Below are 15,828 nucleotides of genomic sequence, written 5' to 3'. Positions count from 1 at the left end.
AACAAGCAGAGCAGGGCTGGGAGGATAAGACATTCAAAGAGAAACATTCAACTTGCAGTTTAGAAATAAGCAGCTGGAGCTTGGTTTCTGGGGCTTCCAGTAGCAGCTGATGGGGGCCTGTGGACCACAGACAGGCCCTAGAATGTGCAGTCAGCAAATACTGTCCACACTGAAGCACAGGCCACAGACAGATGGCCAGGGAGGAGAGGTGTTCGAGGCTAGCCAGCTCAGCACTACATCATGCAAAAAGTGTTAACCATTCTCTACATTTATAAATTGCATTTCTGCATCAAAATCTGGGGTTTTAGTTTCTCCTGAAAACGAAGGGAAGATGTAGCAACATGGACCCACACACTTGCAAGCAGCCACTACTGCCACTAAGTGGCTACGATCACCTCCGTTTTCCCTGGTCACCACCGTTCCTTACTGCTCACCTCCAGTTTACTTCCTGCCCCTACTGTTAACCCTACTTGTTACCCTGTCCTAAAGCAGCTCTGGGTAATGAGGAAGTGGCAAGCATCTTCCTGCTTCACCTATCCAGGCATGGCTCTCTGATGCTCTTCAAGACAGGAAAAGGCAAACCTTGAGCCCGCCTTTGTCATCAGGCAGCACCGGGACACTCCAGGGCTGTCGGACCTTCGAGTGGGGCAGAGGTGGCGGGTGGCTGGGCCGGCCTTTGTCTTTATTCACCTGCATGCAGACAGATGCCAGCAGTCGAACAAGTTCCGTGTCTATGGACACAAAAGGCAGCCTTTTACCTGCAAATATGTCTGTTGGGCCATGGGGACAGGGGTCTCAAGACGACCCCCAGCAGCCTGAGAACTCAGTCCCGCAATGCCAGCACCTGTGTTACTCCAGGATCCAGGTGCCCGCCTCTCCACTGGCTCTTCAGAAGGGGCGCACATGGCAGCAGGGTTTAATCCACTTAAACAGAAATAAAAACCAGATGCCCTGTCCTACCAGGAGGGCAGAGGGGTGAAGTGTTTAAAAAGTAGAGGCTCTATAGCCAGATGACTGAAGTTGGAATTCTGCCTCTGTTCTTCCCAGGCTGTGTAACTGCAGGTCAATCAAGGGGTGACAGTACCCACCACATAAAGGTGTCTGAAGGACCTGAGGGAATTCCTAACATATGGTAAGTGCTTAAGAAAATTAAGTAGCATTAGTTGTTATTATTAACTCAACTAGGCTATTAAAAAAGCAACAAGCAGAATTGAGAAAAAAATACTATGAACTATGAATATGCTTTTCTCTTGACTGTTGCTTTTTTTTTTTCTCTCCAGCATGTGTCTCTTTGAAAATTTCAGGCAAAAACTTCATTTGAAAACCCACTAGGAAAAAAAATCCACTGGGGTAGGTTGTTTTATTGGGAAAGGCAGGGAGGATGAATGGAGGGAAGGAAGAGACACAGTGGAAGAGATAAAGCTGTTGGAGAAAAGCCTGGGTGCGATGCAGTCCAGGGTCCCTGGCAGACTACACGCAAGGACAGAGACCACGCGACCTGCGTGGAGGGCCCACCTCTCCAGCCAGGGTCAGTTACTCCTGGGCACATCCTCTCTGCGAGGATAAGATGGAACCAGCATGTATCTGTGACAAGGGGGTCCCACAGGAGGGGAGGGTGAGGGGGTGGTTGTGCTGGCAGTGAGGAAGGGCACTTGGCCTGCTGCCCCCGTACTGAGAGGCAGAGGGAGCCCCTCCACTCGAGGAGGCAGAATCCTCCCCTCCCCAAGTCAGCAGGGTAGGATCCAGCTCAGGACTCAGAGGCTGTTAGGTCAGAAGAGCCTTCCAGCTTCTCCCTCTCTGGGCTAAAACTTGGGGGTCCCAAGAGAGACCCCTTACCCCCTGAGTTAGCTAACGGGAGGCCACAGGTTCCAGAGGAAGGCCTGTCAAAGTGGCAGAGGGTCCAAGGTCCTAGCAAGTGCTAGCTGGGGGTTAGTAATGTTGACAAGACCCTTGACCTGGAGCTTCCACCTACACAATAAGCCAAGGCGGTCCCTGCTTTGTCTATTCTCCTTGTCCACGGGGGCCTGTTTCCTCCTGAGTCACTCAGTTTCCAGCTGAGAGGCACAGATACCATTCCAGGATTTGTGTGGATGGCCAAGGCCTTCCTGCCTGGAGACTCCTGGAAGGCTGGAGCCAGAAGAGGCCTCAGGGACTAGCCAGTCCCAGCTGTGCCCATTCTCCCCAATGGCCTTCACTTGGGAGAAGTGAAGACTTGCCTGAGGCTCTGTGGGGAGCTCTGGGGGCTTGACAGTGGCTTCCGCCTTGAATACGCAAGTGCTTACACACAGGGGATGATCTGGATTCCCAGCCAGAAAACCCAGCAGGTTTAAAACGCTTTTCCTAAAACAACCCACCAGGATCGCTCAGCAGCATCACTAGGTCAAAGGCTGTGTACCCATTTTTTGCACGAAGAGTAACATCAGCTCCTTGGTTTAGCAGATATTTGACAATCTCTTTGTTCCTGTGGAAGAAAGAAAAAGCCTGAGTGAGACCTGCTGAAAGGGAAAATGTGGCCTTGCTCCTGGGCAACAAGAGCGGTGGCTTTAACTCCAGCAGCATCTGTGCACGTGAAAGAGGGCTCGGAAAGCTGTCTCCCAGCCCTTGTTCCCTACCCTGCGGGCAGTCATGACAGAAATCAAAGCCTGAGTGCTCCTTCCATGAATAAAATGAAAACACAAGGCTCTGCCCCCAAACCACCGGCTCCCAGGACCACACACAGACCCCATCCCTCCTGCCCCTCACTGGGACCTGATTGAAGTCCTCCGGCAGGCCAGAGTCTTTGATGTGGAAGTCTGAGGATCAAATGAGGAAGAAAATCACTTTCAGAGGACACAGGAGAGTGCTCTGATCACCTGAAGTGGGGCAAGGACGGAGCCCCTAATTTGGAATCAGATCACCACTGATCAAGTGCAAGGCTATGTGCAAATCCCTGCCCCTTGGTCAGCCTGCCCCAAGGAGGAGGCATCCAGGAAGGAAGAGGGGTGAATGGATGAGAAGGGATGCGGAAGCACCAGGTAACACTGCCGAGGCAATAGGAAATCTGGACACAAAGGGTAGGAATGCAGGACAGACCAAGCCTGCACCGTTTTGAGTGTCTCAGCATCTTCACAATGGGCAGGGTGCTTATCTGCAGCATCTCAGGACCAGCAATCCATCAGGCACCCTATTTCAGCCCAGGGCACCCTCTTAGGCTCCCTGATGAGGGGACGGGGCTGGCACTGACCCGTGGTAGGTAGCCTGCATGAGGGCTGTCCAGCCGTGGGCACTGTCCTGCTTGTCCACGTCAGCATGCCTCTCCACCAGCAGCTGCACCAGAGGCAGCTGTCCCATGACAGCTGCCAGCATCAGTGGGGTGGCCCCATCCCCGTTAACCAGGTTCACATGGTTGGGGTCTTCATCAGCAATCTCTTTGACCAGCTGAAAGTTTCCTGCCAAAGAAGAAGTCCCGGTAATCCACGGGCCTGGCACTGCAGGATGATTTACCCAGTGGCTTCCCGTAACAAATGTGCTGAGCTGGCCTCTGTACTGGGTGGCTGCACCTCGCAGGGGCTATAAAGATGAGTCAGAGGTAGCCCCTACTCTCCAATCCTTCAGTCTACAAGGGATGGAGGCAAGCACGCAAATAGCTTTACTGAAAGAGAGACGCATTATTGATATCTTAAGAGAAGAGTGATGATGAGAGGCAATGCATATGCAGAAAGAGAGCCCAGGTCTCCCTAAGAGGTGAGGATCAGGGTGGGCTTCCTGGAGGTGTAGGTCTGTTTCAGGAGAGGCAATTCTACTAAATAGTTCTTTATTACAAAGAGAGTGGAGTAGGCAGCCAGCATTTCAGAGGTAAGTAAAAGTTAGGACATAGCCACAGGGTCTAGCAGGAGAAGCAGAGGGGGCCTGAGAAAACAATCTGTAAGTTGTGTGCAAAGCACCATAACTACCAGCCTCCAGGGTCTGAACCTCCCTGGGTGAAACCAGAGTCAGGAAACAACAAAACACCTGTGTCTTCCTCAAATACTCTGGGTGGCCTGAAAAGGACTATCAATATTAGTTTGGGAGAAACAGTACTGTATTCTTAAATATCCAAAAAGATTTTCTAAAGCGCTTACCCATTTTTAACGCGTGGAAAATATCAGGTCGCCTTTTCTCCTCATCTGGGTAAACAAAGATTTTTAAAAGTTAACCACGGAAAAGTGTAAAATAACAGAAAAGTCACAAGGGTGTAACGACCCAGCCCACCTTTAAAAATGATTTACTTTTCACAAGCAATCTAATCAGAGACCTAGGTAATGGACTAACTCCAGCAGCCCTTCTGGAAGGGTTATCGTCAGACTGTCTGAAAACGCTTCAGAGACAGACTGTGGGAGGTCATCTGGCCCGGAAAACATGAATAAGCAGACTATTTCCGGATCCCACAACTCATAAAGTAGTCTTTTTTAGGCATTCCAAATTTTGGAATGTCCTTTCTCAGATATAACAGAAAAGTATAGTCTTGGAAAAGTCTGTATTCCTATGAAGATTTTAAGAAGAAACAATGATTCTTTTATTCTAAAAAGTAAATGTACAACCATGAAGTAATTCCAGAGCAGGTTTTCATTCTAATACCTAAGACACTGGGCAGCTAAGCCCAGAGGTGGTCATGGTTGCCAATGCTAATATTTGCTTTCTTTCCCAAATAAGCAGCCATCTGAGTGATTCTGAAGGTCACCTATGACCCAAACCTGCAGATGCTCCCATCTGATATCTTCATGCTAGGCCTCGCTGCACCCACCCAATGCCAGCCCCTTCCTTATCTGTTCTCCATCACCCTCCTTGAAGCTAGAGCTAGTGGGTAACCTGCTCCCTCCTGTCAGAAAGTAGCCACCCTCACGACTAGTCTTCTCGCTGGTAAGAGCCAACACAGGACTTCCTTTGACTAATACCAGAGGTCAGAGCAGCTGCAGGAGAAAACCTGTGACTCTGCGCCACATCCCTGGTCTTGATCGGCCTCCACCAACAGCTGGAAGAAGGTGCAGAGTGGCACAAGGAGTCTGGAGCCAGGGTGTCTGGATCCACGTATTCCCAAAGAGATGTGTCTCCTTATCACTGATAATGCAGACAACATGCTAACATGGAGAGCAGGCGGTGGTTGCAGGGGTGGATAATATAGATGGGAAAACACTCCAGAAATTTTTAAGCTCTATACAAACAGCTTCCCTCTTAGCTCAGTTGGAAAATCATCTGCCTGCAATGCAGGAGACCCAGGTTCGATTCCTGGGTAGGGAAGATACCTTCGAGAAGGAAATGGCAACCCACTCCAATGTTCTTGCCTGGAGAATCCCATGGACAGAGGAGCCTGACAGGCTATATTCCACGGGACTGCAAGAGTCAGACACAACTTAGCGACTAAACCACCACCACCACACAAACAGCGATTTTTGTTATCTTTCCTAGTGACCAGCACTCACCCCAGAAAGGGCACCAGTTAACTCCAAGGCACTTATAGCAAAGTATAGACAGGGCCATGGAACCAAGTGCCTAATTCTGCCTTTGAGATACTATAAAGAAATGATTATGAAACTTCATTAAAAAAATATGTCTCATTCCTTTAAGTGTTGAAGAGTCTAATTTGCTATAGGCCACAGCCAAGACTCTTTGACAGAAAAGAATGTGTCAACTGGGCCTAGTGTTGGTTGCTAAGCAACCATCTGGTACAAACGAATCAATGACAGTCTAGCCTGACCTCAGGAGGCTGGAGCAGCTATGCTCGATGCCAGCTGACCCTGGGCTGGTCCCTTCCTCATTCTGGGCTCCAATTATTGCATCAATATCAGAGCAACTCCAAGGACCCCTCCACAGCCCAGGGAATGATCACAGTGAGGGTGAGGAGGGTGTCACAGTGACGATCACAGCCTCAAGGGTACCCTTTCCTGCAGCTAATGTGAGGGAGAGAGCTGGGAGCCTCCAAGGCCCTGATGGCGGGGTGGGGGGGGTGGGTTCCTAGCACCTCACAAAAAGAGCTGGGGTCAAATACTATTTGTTTAATAATCTGTCATTATTAGTAACATGGCTCTTTTGAAGGCTCTTCTCTGAGAGCCTGAAAATGGAGCACTTTCTCAGCTCCTGCAACTCAGCTGAACTCCCAGCTCCTCTCGGGGGCCACCCAATGACCTGCTTGGTGGTGGCCTGCACCACCCAGTACCTCCACTGCTCCCAAATCCTCCACCTTGCCCCCGTTTTCTTCCTCACCACAGTACTTACCACCTACCTTACTATGTAACTTATTTAACATGCTTATTTCCTACTTCTTGCCTGTCTCTCCTCCAGAACCCAAGGTCTTCAAGGGCAGAGGTTGGATCTGGTTTGTTCACTGGGGCCTAGAATGGTACCTGGTACATTGGCAGTCAACAAATACTTGCAGAATACTGGAATGAACGAATGGTGAATACAAATCCACTTTGGTAGCTTCCACTCACTGCTCTCTATGTGCCAGGCTCCAGGGTATTCTGGGGTACTACCAGCATTATCTTCCTACTGCTCAAGGGACCTCACAAGGCAAGTGCATTCGTTACACCTGTTTTATGAAAGAGGACATTGGAGTCCTAGAGGGACAATGAACATGCTGAGGCCTCCCAGCCACAAAGTGAGAGCTGAGCCTCAAACGCATGTCTGCTCAACAGGGAAGTCTGCTCGTAACCGTGACCTGGTCCTGTCAGTTACGACAGCAAAGGTAACAGGTGACGGCAGCTGCTGGCATCTCTCACGTGCTCTCTGGGCTGGGGTGGCCTCATTTGATTCTCACAGTGGTCCTGGGAGGCAGGGGACCTCACTTACGGAAGACAAAATGGAAACTTGGAGAATGGAGGCAACTGGTCAAGGTCTCTCAGCCAGCACAGTCACGTCCAGGTGGAGCCAGGTAGAGGGTGACCTTGGCTACGCCCACCACTGTGTCTGCACCTCCACATTTTGAGGAGAAGAGGGCATTGCTTCCCCAGAGTGCCAGGGCAGTCTGTAAGGAGGTTCGTAGGGAGCTAAGACCCCAGAAACCCAGCTGGAGGAATCTGAGGAAGGAGGAATCAGCTGCACAAGAGGCACAGCTCAGCACCCATAGGTGGGGCACACGTCCCCGACCACCCACTTCTAGGGCAGAGGCCTTGAGCAAGTCGCTTGACCCCCACCCCGAGCCTGACCTCCCTCACCTGCAACATGGATGAATGCTCCCCAAGGGGGAGGTAAGAGCCCGCCTGTCAGGCGTGGAGGCACAGCAGGGACGGGAGGAGGCAGTTCCCTTTTCCATCTCGGCTACAATCACACCCCAAAGCCTTTAAACGAGGGCAGTGGCCTTGAGTCAAGAAAAACACCCTGGGTGAGACTGGAGCCCTAACTTCTAACTGCAACTCTGCCCGGGACCTGATGCTGAACTGCCATGTTCTGGCCAGAGGGCTCGCACACCAGAGGCCAGCTTGTTTTCTGCTCATGACCTCCTGGTAGTTGCCATTGAGTCCATTCTACACAAGAGACACAGGGAGGCTAAGAGAGAGTTACAAGCGTGTCCAGATCCCAGAGGCCCCACAAAGGCTAGACTGGGTGGGGTCACACCCATGCTCTTGCCACGGAACCCCCTACCTCCTAAGTGTCACACAGCTTCTAACAGCCTCTACTCCTCTGACCCTCACTGTCCCCATCCACGCAAAGGTAAGAGATCTCCTGGCTTCAGGCAGGTTTCCTTAGACTTTACTTCTTTTTCCCTTCTGTTTTGGTGTTCTCTCCATTTTTGCCATCTCTCTGTCGTTACATGGTTTTACAACATGTTTATTTCAGAGTTTTCTGACCAGACAGTGTATTTCTAATAAGCATTTCTCAAATTTGCAACATCTTTTGATTGATGGGTTTTCTTTTTTTTTAAAATGGGCCACTTGAATTTTTTTTAAGTTGAAGTGTAGTTGATTTACAATTTCATTGATGGGACTATTTGCGTATTCTCTGGATGGTATCAAACTTTGCAATACTTTCAAGTCTTTTTAGCCAATTTGTCTGAAGACCTTTTCTTTCAATTTTTACCTTTCAGCCTTAAATGCTCACATGCTGCAGCCTGGCCTTACAGCCCGGGCTATCTCAGGAATGATGCAGAAATCAGACCCATTACTGACAGAGGGCACTGCGGCTGTGCAACTCTACATTACATGCTCTGTTACACATGATGAACTAGGGGTTTTAAAACATGGTATGTTCTGTGGCAGATTTGCTAAGGAGTGCTTAGACAGCTCTTTATATGCCAGAAAGATGGCAAAAAGAAAAAAGAAACAGGATACACTAATAGATGCTGAAAAAACACAGCTCAAAAGTAGGCTGAATTTTCTGTGAATTAGTCTTTGGGGACTGGTCATTGGCAGCTGAGGTTAGGCACAGTGCCCTAAGAGCTGAGGTTGCCAAACCTGCCCCTACGCCTGTTTTTAGAATTAGAGTTTTCCTGGAACACAGCCCCACCCACCCTTGACATATCACGTAGGCTGCTTCTACTCTAGCAAAACTGAGGAGTTACAACACACTGTACGGCCCACAAAGCCTACAATATTTGTTATCTGGTCCTTCTCAGAAGAAGTTTGCTGACCACTTTCTAGAAGAGTCCCAGAACCTCCTACACCAGAATCATCTGGTTAGGAGGGAGAGGCCTTGCTGTGCAGGAGTCCAGGCTCTTCCGAGAGCTACAGATCACTCTATGGAGGGTGGGCCAGGCACCTGCATGCCACGTCTCAAGTTCCCCTGCCCCCTGGGCTGGACTATGATTTCTGCAGGCCCTTTTGTTTGGGCAACCCTTGGCTTTTGCTATTTAAACACAAATCTGGGTCCTCTGGGAAGCCATGGTGGGATGAGGGGTAGGTTAGTGGTGGCACAGCCTGACCTGTCTTGGGCCTGACGGTGGTCAGCGGGTCCAGGTAGTCTGCAAGGTCCCTGTGCTTGCGGTCAAGTGCCACCTCGAAGGCAGTCTTCTCTAGCACACTGAGGTGGTCAGGGTTGGCCCCCTTCTCCACCAGCTGCTGAGCCATGCCAAGCTTCCCGATGAGTGCTGACAGCATCAACGGGCTCCAGCCCACAGTCCGGGCCTCATGGTTGGGGTCTGCGCCCCACTCCATCAGCAGACGCACCACAGCCTCATGTCCATGCTGGATGGCAGCCATCAGGGCCGTGATGTCCAGCAGCTCGTCCCCGCTGTCCCCCTCGCCTGAGGGTTTGTGATGGTCCACGAAGGCACCAGCTTCCAGGAGCAGCTTTACCACACCCAGGTGTCCACCCCGAGAGGCCACGGTGAGTACACTGGCCCCCAGGCGGTTCTGGGCATTGACATCAGCCCCATGATCCAAAAGAAGATGTGCCACGCTCACGTGCCCAAATCTGCCAGGGAGATGGACAATTAGTGACACAAGACACCTGATGAGGAGAAAGCTCATGTAGTCAATTATAAATTGTTAGGGCTTCCCTGGTAGCTCAGTCAATAAAGAATACTCCTGCAATGCAGGAGACCTGGGTTCTATCCCTGGATTGGAAAGATCCCCTGGAGGAGGGCATTGGCAACCCACTCTAGTATTCTTGCCTAGAGAATCCTCATGGACAGAGAAGCCCGGCAGGCTGTAATACATGGGGTCGCAAAGAGTTGGACATGACTGAGTGACTAAGCACATCGGTTGTTAAATTATTAATTATTGAACCATTAATTTTTCACGCTGTAATAGCTGCTTATAATGAAAGGCCTTCCTCTGGTGCTAGGCACACTGCTGGTTCTGTGTCTGCACCACCACAAAGGCGAGACACTGCCCTGTCTATAGTTTCGAATCCAGCTCTGCCATCCACTGCATATCCTGGACAAAGAACTTTAACTTCTTTGTGCCTTCACCTCCTCATCTCTAAAGTGGGGATATGACTGTGTCTACTAAAAGAGCTGTGGAGGATTAAATGAGTTAATATATATAAATATATAATATACATAAAGCACCTAGAACAGTGCTTGTCCAAAGCAAGCACTACATAAATGTCAGCTATTAGAATGGGAATCATTTAAACATTCTTACATCACACAATGTGCCAAGGTCACCCAGCTGGTGAGCGAAATCCACAGGGTCAGAACCCCAGTCTGTCTGAATCCTGCTGCCCCACACCTCGCTGCTTCCCGCGTGGCAGAGCTCATGCAATTCTGCTTCAGAGCTGGGTAAGCTGCCTCTCTGCCTGTGCTCACTCCCCAGGGGCAGGGCCCAAGTCTGACTCACATCTACCCTCCCCAGCCCCAAACACACATGCACAGAAAGCCCACAGAGCCCACGCCAAGAGATGTGGCATAGCTGTGGTCAGCAGAGGCGGGCTGGGGCACCTCTCCCCAGAGGCCTGATGCCCCCTGCTGGCTGGAATGTCCCTTGCTGGCGGCTGAGAATCTAGTCTGGGCCAGACCCTCTCCAGGGAAACTTGAGCAACCTCCCCTGCTGGGGAGACAGACAAGTACCCAACTCTGATACCAGGAAGAGGAAAACAGACGACTCTTCCCAGTAAAATCTCTTCCTTCTGCCACCAGAGGGCAGAAGAGTTCTGTTTTGCAGTATTTGCAAATACACTCTTTCTAGTGCACTCTCTGGGCACAGAGCTGGAAGGGCCCCCCCCACCACCCGCCCCGCCCCCCGCCCCCGCCGTCGCGCCAGGTTTTACAAGACGGTAATGGGTAAAGTCGGCAGGAGGCCTGCATCTGTGAGGCAGCTTTTGAATGAATCCCTTGTGGCGCTCCCTCCTTTCCGGAAGCGGTTTTGTGTCTCATCTAAACCCAGGGCCTCCCTCCTCCCTGTGGAGGCAGAGCCAAGGCTGAACAATGTTCTGAACTTACAAATACCTTCTGGGCCATGAACCTTAACGGCACCGGGGTCACCCCACCTGCAGAGTGCGGAGTGGCTTGGTGAACTGGCTTCCCCAGCTGCAGGGGGGCCAGGCCTGTCCCGCCCCTTCTCCAAGAGTGGACGGAATCTGACAAAAAGGCAGAGAGCTGTAACCCCAGCCTGTCTCCCTGCCTGTCCTTCACGATGATATTCTCCAAGCCTAAATCTCATGGCTACTGCCCCACGTCCCACTGCCCGGAAAGGACTGCCAACTTTGTCAACCTCATTTCTTCCCAACTCCCACGCTGTACTCTGGCCGTGCTAACCTGCACTGGGCAATTATTCTCTGTCCACGCCTCTGCCATCCTGCCTTTCTGACCCTCCTGTCCTTTTTGACTAAGCACATCCTTTATCCTGCTGCAGGACTCAGTTCGGATCCCATCTCCTCTGAGCAGCTTCCAGATGATGCCCCCACATCAACTAAGGTACACCTCACCTGAAAACCCACAATCCCCAGTCTTCACCCTTACTGATGTGCCTGGGCCCTCCTTCTATAATTATGTCTTCCTGTTAGACTGCACTCCAGCAGAGCTCAGGCAATTCTGTCAACTGAATGAGTGAATGAACACTTGGCATAAGCAAAGAGGATGGTCAAAACAGGCAACAGAAACAGCTGAAGAACTGGTTCAGTTCAGTCGCTCAGTCGTGTCCATGAATCGCAGCACGCCAGGCCTCCCTGTCCATCACCAACTCCCGGAGTTCACTCAGACTCACGTCCATCAAGTTAGTGATGCCATCCAGCCATCTCATCCTCTGTTGTCCCTTTCTCCTCCTGCCCCCAATCCCTCCCAGCATCAGAGTCTTTTCCAATGAGTCAACTCTTCGCGTGAAGAACTGGTTAGATAATTATAAAAGATTACGCTATTTAGTCATCAAGCATGAGATAAAAATCTAGCAGCAGATAACAAGATACTATCCTGTTTTTATCTATTGGATCTTAGTAAGCCCTGAGATAAACTGCTAATAATGTATTTCACAGATGAGGAATCTGAAGATTACAATGGAAAGCAATAATCCAGAATCTCTCAATTTGGAAGTGATTGAGTCAAAACTTGAACCTAGACCCTAAGATCTGAAACTCCAGTTCTTCTGGTATAACAAACTCACAGAGGAAGGAAAAGCCTAAATCTAGGCAGGAATGCTGACACTCGAGATGCTTTCTGAATTCAGGAGTAGCCCAAGAGGCCATTGAAAATTAGGCTGAAAATATAAAAAATGATTCAATGAAGGCTGAGATAATTTGGGGGATGCTAACTTTCTAACAGGTAATTACTGAAGATAGGGAAGCTCGGGGCTTTCTGAGCAGCTGTTACGATTAGCAATTAATTTCAGCAATTAACACCTCTGTTGAAAGACCTGGCATATACTCCCACTCTGAGAGAGCCCTGGACGGAGAAGCCAGCTCTGCCACGCTGGCAGGCAGAAAGTAAGGAAGTCAAGGGTAAAATTGGAGCCAAAATAAACACCACACAACCTGTCCCTTTAGTGTTAAGCAAATTTGGCAAGTGGCTTCCTTGTGGCCAATACCAAGAGGAAAACAGTGAGTTATGGGACTCATAGCTAGGAGCACAGGCTCTGGAGCACCTGCCTAGGTGTGAATCTGACTCTATCCATTCGTAGCTGTGTGGCCTTGGACAAGTGAACTAACTTCTCTGAGCCTCGATTCTCTATCTGTAAAATGGAAGACAGCAGTAGCATTTCCTCAGATTTTGCGTAGACTGAATGAATTCACTCATTTGCAGCACTTAGCACAGAGCTTGACACAAAATAAGTACTCAATAAAGGTTGTTTTAAGAACAGGAAAAAAAAAAAAAAAACATGAATGACACCATCTCTGATGCTGAAACATTCACAAGAGACCCAACTGCAGTCCAGGCACAGGGTCTCTGGTGGTCCTGATCCAATGATGAGCTCTGGAACACAGAGAGCTGTGACAATAAATAGATGCTCACTTCGTTGAAAGTGGTGGCTGCCGGGAGCACCATTGCTGAGGCACGTCTACTTTCATGGAGGAAAAGCACAAGACTGGAATGTGTCAGCACACAGCCATGTGCTTGGCCATCCTGATCCAAGGGAGCCACTGTGGGACACATACAACCAGTCATTTCAGAAAGATCTGGAAGCTCTACAGAGGAGGGATTACAGAAGGCACACTTGGTAGAAGAGAGAGAAGTAGGAAGCCACTTATAAATGTGTGCCCTGAACTAAGTAAGACAGAGGGGAAGGAGAGACAGGATGGCACAGACAGGTACTGGAATGAGGACTTACCTGGAGTTTTAAAGCCTGGAAGAGTGGATGGGGCCACGAAAAGAGACAGGAAACCCCAGAAGTAAGGTCCATAGCCCAAAAGACATTATGGGCACCCCCAGAGAGTGCTGGGCAAGAAATCAGGTGTCCTAAGACAAAGGGTGCCTGACACACTGATAGATGCATAACACACTGCATTACCCATGCGAATGGGCAGCTGAGTGTTACAGCTGGGATGCACTCCCTAGGTGTGTTTATAGACTGAAATAAATGCCCGAGGGCTAAGGTATGGGTAACCAAAGCACAGTACTGCCCATGGGCGATATATCACAAAGCAGTTGAAAATGACATATTTGAAAATAATGCACAATAAAAATTTTCCTGCAATACAAGTTAGATTAGAACAACCATGTGACACTTGGAAATGAACTCAGAAATAAAATATAACTGGGTCATAATGAGAAGATTATGGGTAAGAATGTTGTGATTTCAATGCCTTTGAGAAAATCAAATGGTCCATACGTATGGAAAGATGTTTTACTTCACTCAGTTTAACAAGTGCAAATCACAGCCACACTGAAATATTTTTCATTCATCAGATGCAAAAATCCAAAAGTTTAATAATATACTCTGTTGGACAGGTTGTAGAAAAACAGGCACTCATAGACACTGTTTCGGGGAGGGTAAACCGGTACCACTACTGTGTCAGCAGAGTAATGGGTTCCCCAAAGATGTCCAGATCCTAATTCCCAGAACCTGTTAAATTCTGTGGGAAAGGGGAAATTAATCAGCTGACCTTGAGATGGAGAGAGTATCCAGATGAGCTCAGTGGAATCACAAGCGATCTTTAAAAGTGGAAGAGGGAGGTAGAGGAGTCAGAAAATGTGATGACGAAGCAGGGGTCAGAGTGATGTGGTTGCTGCTAGCTTTGTAATAAGTTGTTACAGCAGCCATTGGAAAGTAATACACTTGCATTGGGAGCAATTTGGCAATATCCATCAAAATTACCTAGTAGCTCAGCTGGTAAAGAATCCACCTGCAATGCAGGAGACCCCGGTTCAATTCCTGGGTCAGGAGGATCCTCTGGAGAAGGGATAGGCTACCCATTCCAGTATTCATGGGCTTCCCTGGTGGCTCATCTGGTAAAGAATCCACTTGCAAGGCGGGAGACCTGATTCGATCCCTAGGTTGGGAAGATACCCTGAAGAAAAGAACGGCTACCCACTCCAGTATTCTGGTCTGGAGAATTCCACAGACTATATAGTCCATGGGGTCGCAAAGAGTTGGACAGGACTGAGTGACATTCACTTTCACCAAAATTACAAATGACCTTTGTTCCTTCCTTGGGAAATTTCTCCAAGAAACTGGGTGGGATCTAAGTAGATGGCTGACAGGAGTGAGACCTCACAGTATACCTCACAGTATATATATAAAAAAGAGATTCTTCTTTTTTTAAAAAAATTATTTATTTGGCCGCATGGGGTCTTAGTTGCGGCACGCAGGATCTTTAGTTGTGGCATGTGGGAACTGGCTCCCTGACCAGGGATTGAACCCGGGCCTCCTGCATTGTGAAGTCTCAGTCACTGGAGTGTGAAGTCGCAGTCACTGGACCACCAGGGAAGTCCCCCAGAGTTTCTTTATACTAGAATTTCAAGTCTGGTTCATCCTATTTCCTGAATACATCTCAAACTCATTTCTTTGCTCTCCCACAGCCATCTCTGCTCTGGTCCAGGCCACCATCACCTCTTTCTGGGTTGCTGCAATCCCTTCCTAACCAGACTTTCTGATTCTAGCTCACTCCTCCAATCCATCCTCAAACTGCAGTAAAAGTGATCTTTCCAAACATAAATCTCATTCTGTCACTTGCTCTGCCTAGAACACTCCATTACTCCCCAGTGCCCTTATGAACTGTCACTTTTCCCAGCCTTGCCACCAAGCATCTGCCTCTTTCTCTCCAGAGAAGACTCATCTCCCACTACTCCAAAGCCCTTCCAGCCACATCATTCTAGCAGTCCTACGAATGCATATTTCACTTTAGCTTCCAAACCTTTGCACCTATCATCCATCTTTCATTCCCTCTATCCAGGTCAACACTTAGGTATCCTTAGGTCTCGACAATATATACCTCATCCTTACCTGAAAGCTTCCCTCACTTCCTGAAACTGAGTCGGTTCTCCAAGAGCTCCCTCAGATTGTCCCCCCAGCAGTCTGTTCCTTTGCCTGGCCCGCCCACTGGCAAATGCACCGCTTCCGTGGGGACTTCATCTGGGTACCGCAGCATCCCCAACACCAAGCCAGGGTGGGTAGGTTGGTTCTTTGGGAAAACCTTGCTGCAATGAATATCACTAAGCTTCTAAGTCTCTAAGATTCTATTTGCTGTCTCCAGATTCTGTGTTTGAAAGGCCGATGCTTTTAGGATTCTGATTTTACGTTATTAAAAAGCGCGTCCGCTTCTAGTTCGTATCCCTAGCTGCTCAAAGTTTACGATTTCAACTCTCTCGAACCAGTACTTCACTCTTAACCTCCCGGAGCGTCTGCTGGGGGCCGCCGGGCAGGTTCGACCGCCTGAGCCCACCCCGCGCCCAGGGGGTCATTAGATACCACCCAGGCTCCCTGGCACCCCCGACCCCCTCCCCTGGCCGCCTGCATGAGCGCGCTCCAGCCGTAGTGGTTGCGGCTGTTGACCGAGGCGCCGCGT

General features: G+C 49.5%; 1 protein-coding gene across 1 annotated transcript in view; it reads right to left on the bottom strand.

Annotated features, from left to right (window-relative positions):
- The window catches only part of ANKS6 (ankyrin repeat and sterile alpha motif domain containing 6), a 49,458-nt gene that overhangs the window by 32,933 nt on the left and 697 nt on the right, over positions 1-15,828 (bottom strand). Inside the window, exons 2-6 of the mRNA XM_010847108.1 lie at positions 8,873-9,363; positions 4,101-4,145; positions 3,224-3,428; positions 2,355-2,461; positions 583-731 (exon numbers count right to left, since the gene is read on the bottom strand). Of these exons, the coding sequence (XP_010845410.1) occupies positions 583-731; positions 2,355-2,461; positions 3,224-3,428; positions 4,101-4,145; positions 8,873-9,363 (997 nt within the window). The remainder of the gene's footprint in view (positions 1-582; positions 732-2,354; positions 2,462-3,223; positions 3,429-4,100; positions 4,146-8,872; positions 9,364-15,828) is intronic.

This window comes from Bison bison, unplaced genomic scaffold (assembly GCF_000754665.1).
Source record: "Bison bison bison isolate TAMUID 2011002044 unplaced genomic scaffold, Bison_UMD1.0 scf7180017864243, whole genome shotgun sequence".
Lineage (NCBI taxonomy): Eukaryota > Metazoa > Chordata > Mammalia > Artiodactyla > Bovidae > Bison > Bison bison.
Note: the sequence above shows the minus strand (reverse complement) of the source record. Positions and strands in the feature narration are given on the sequence as shown.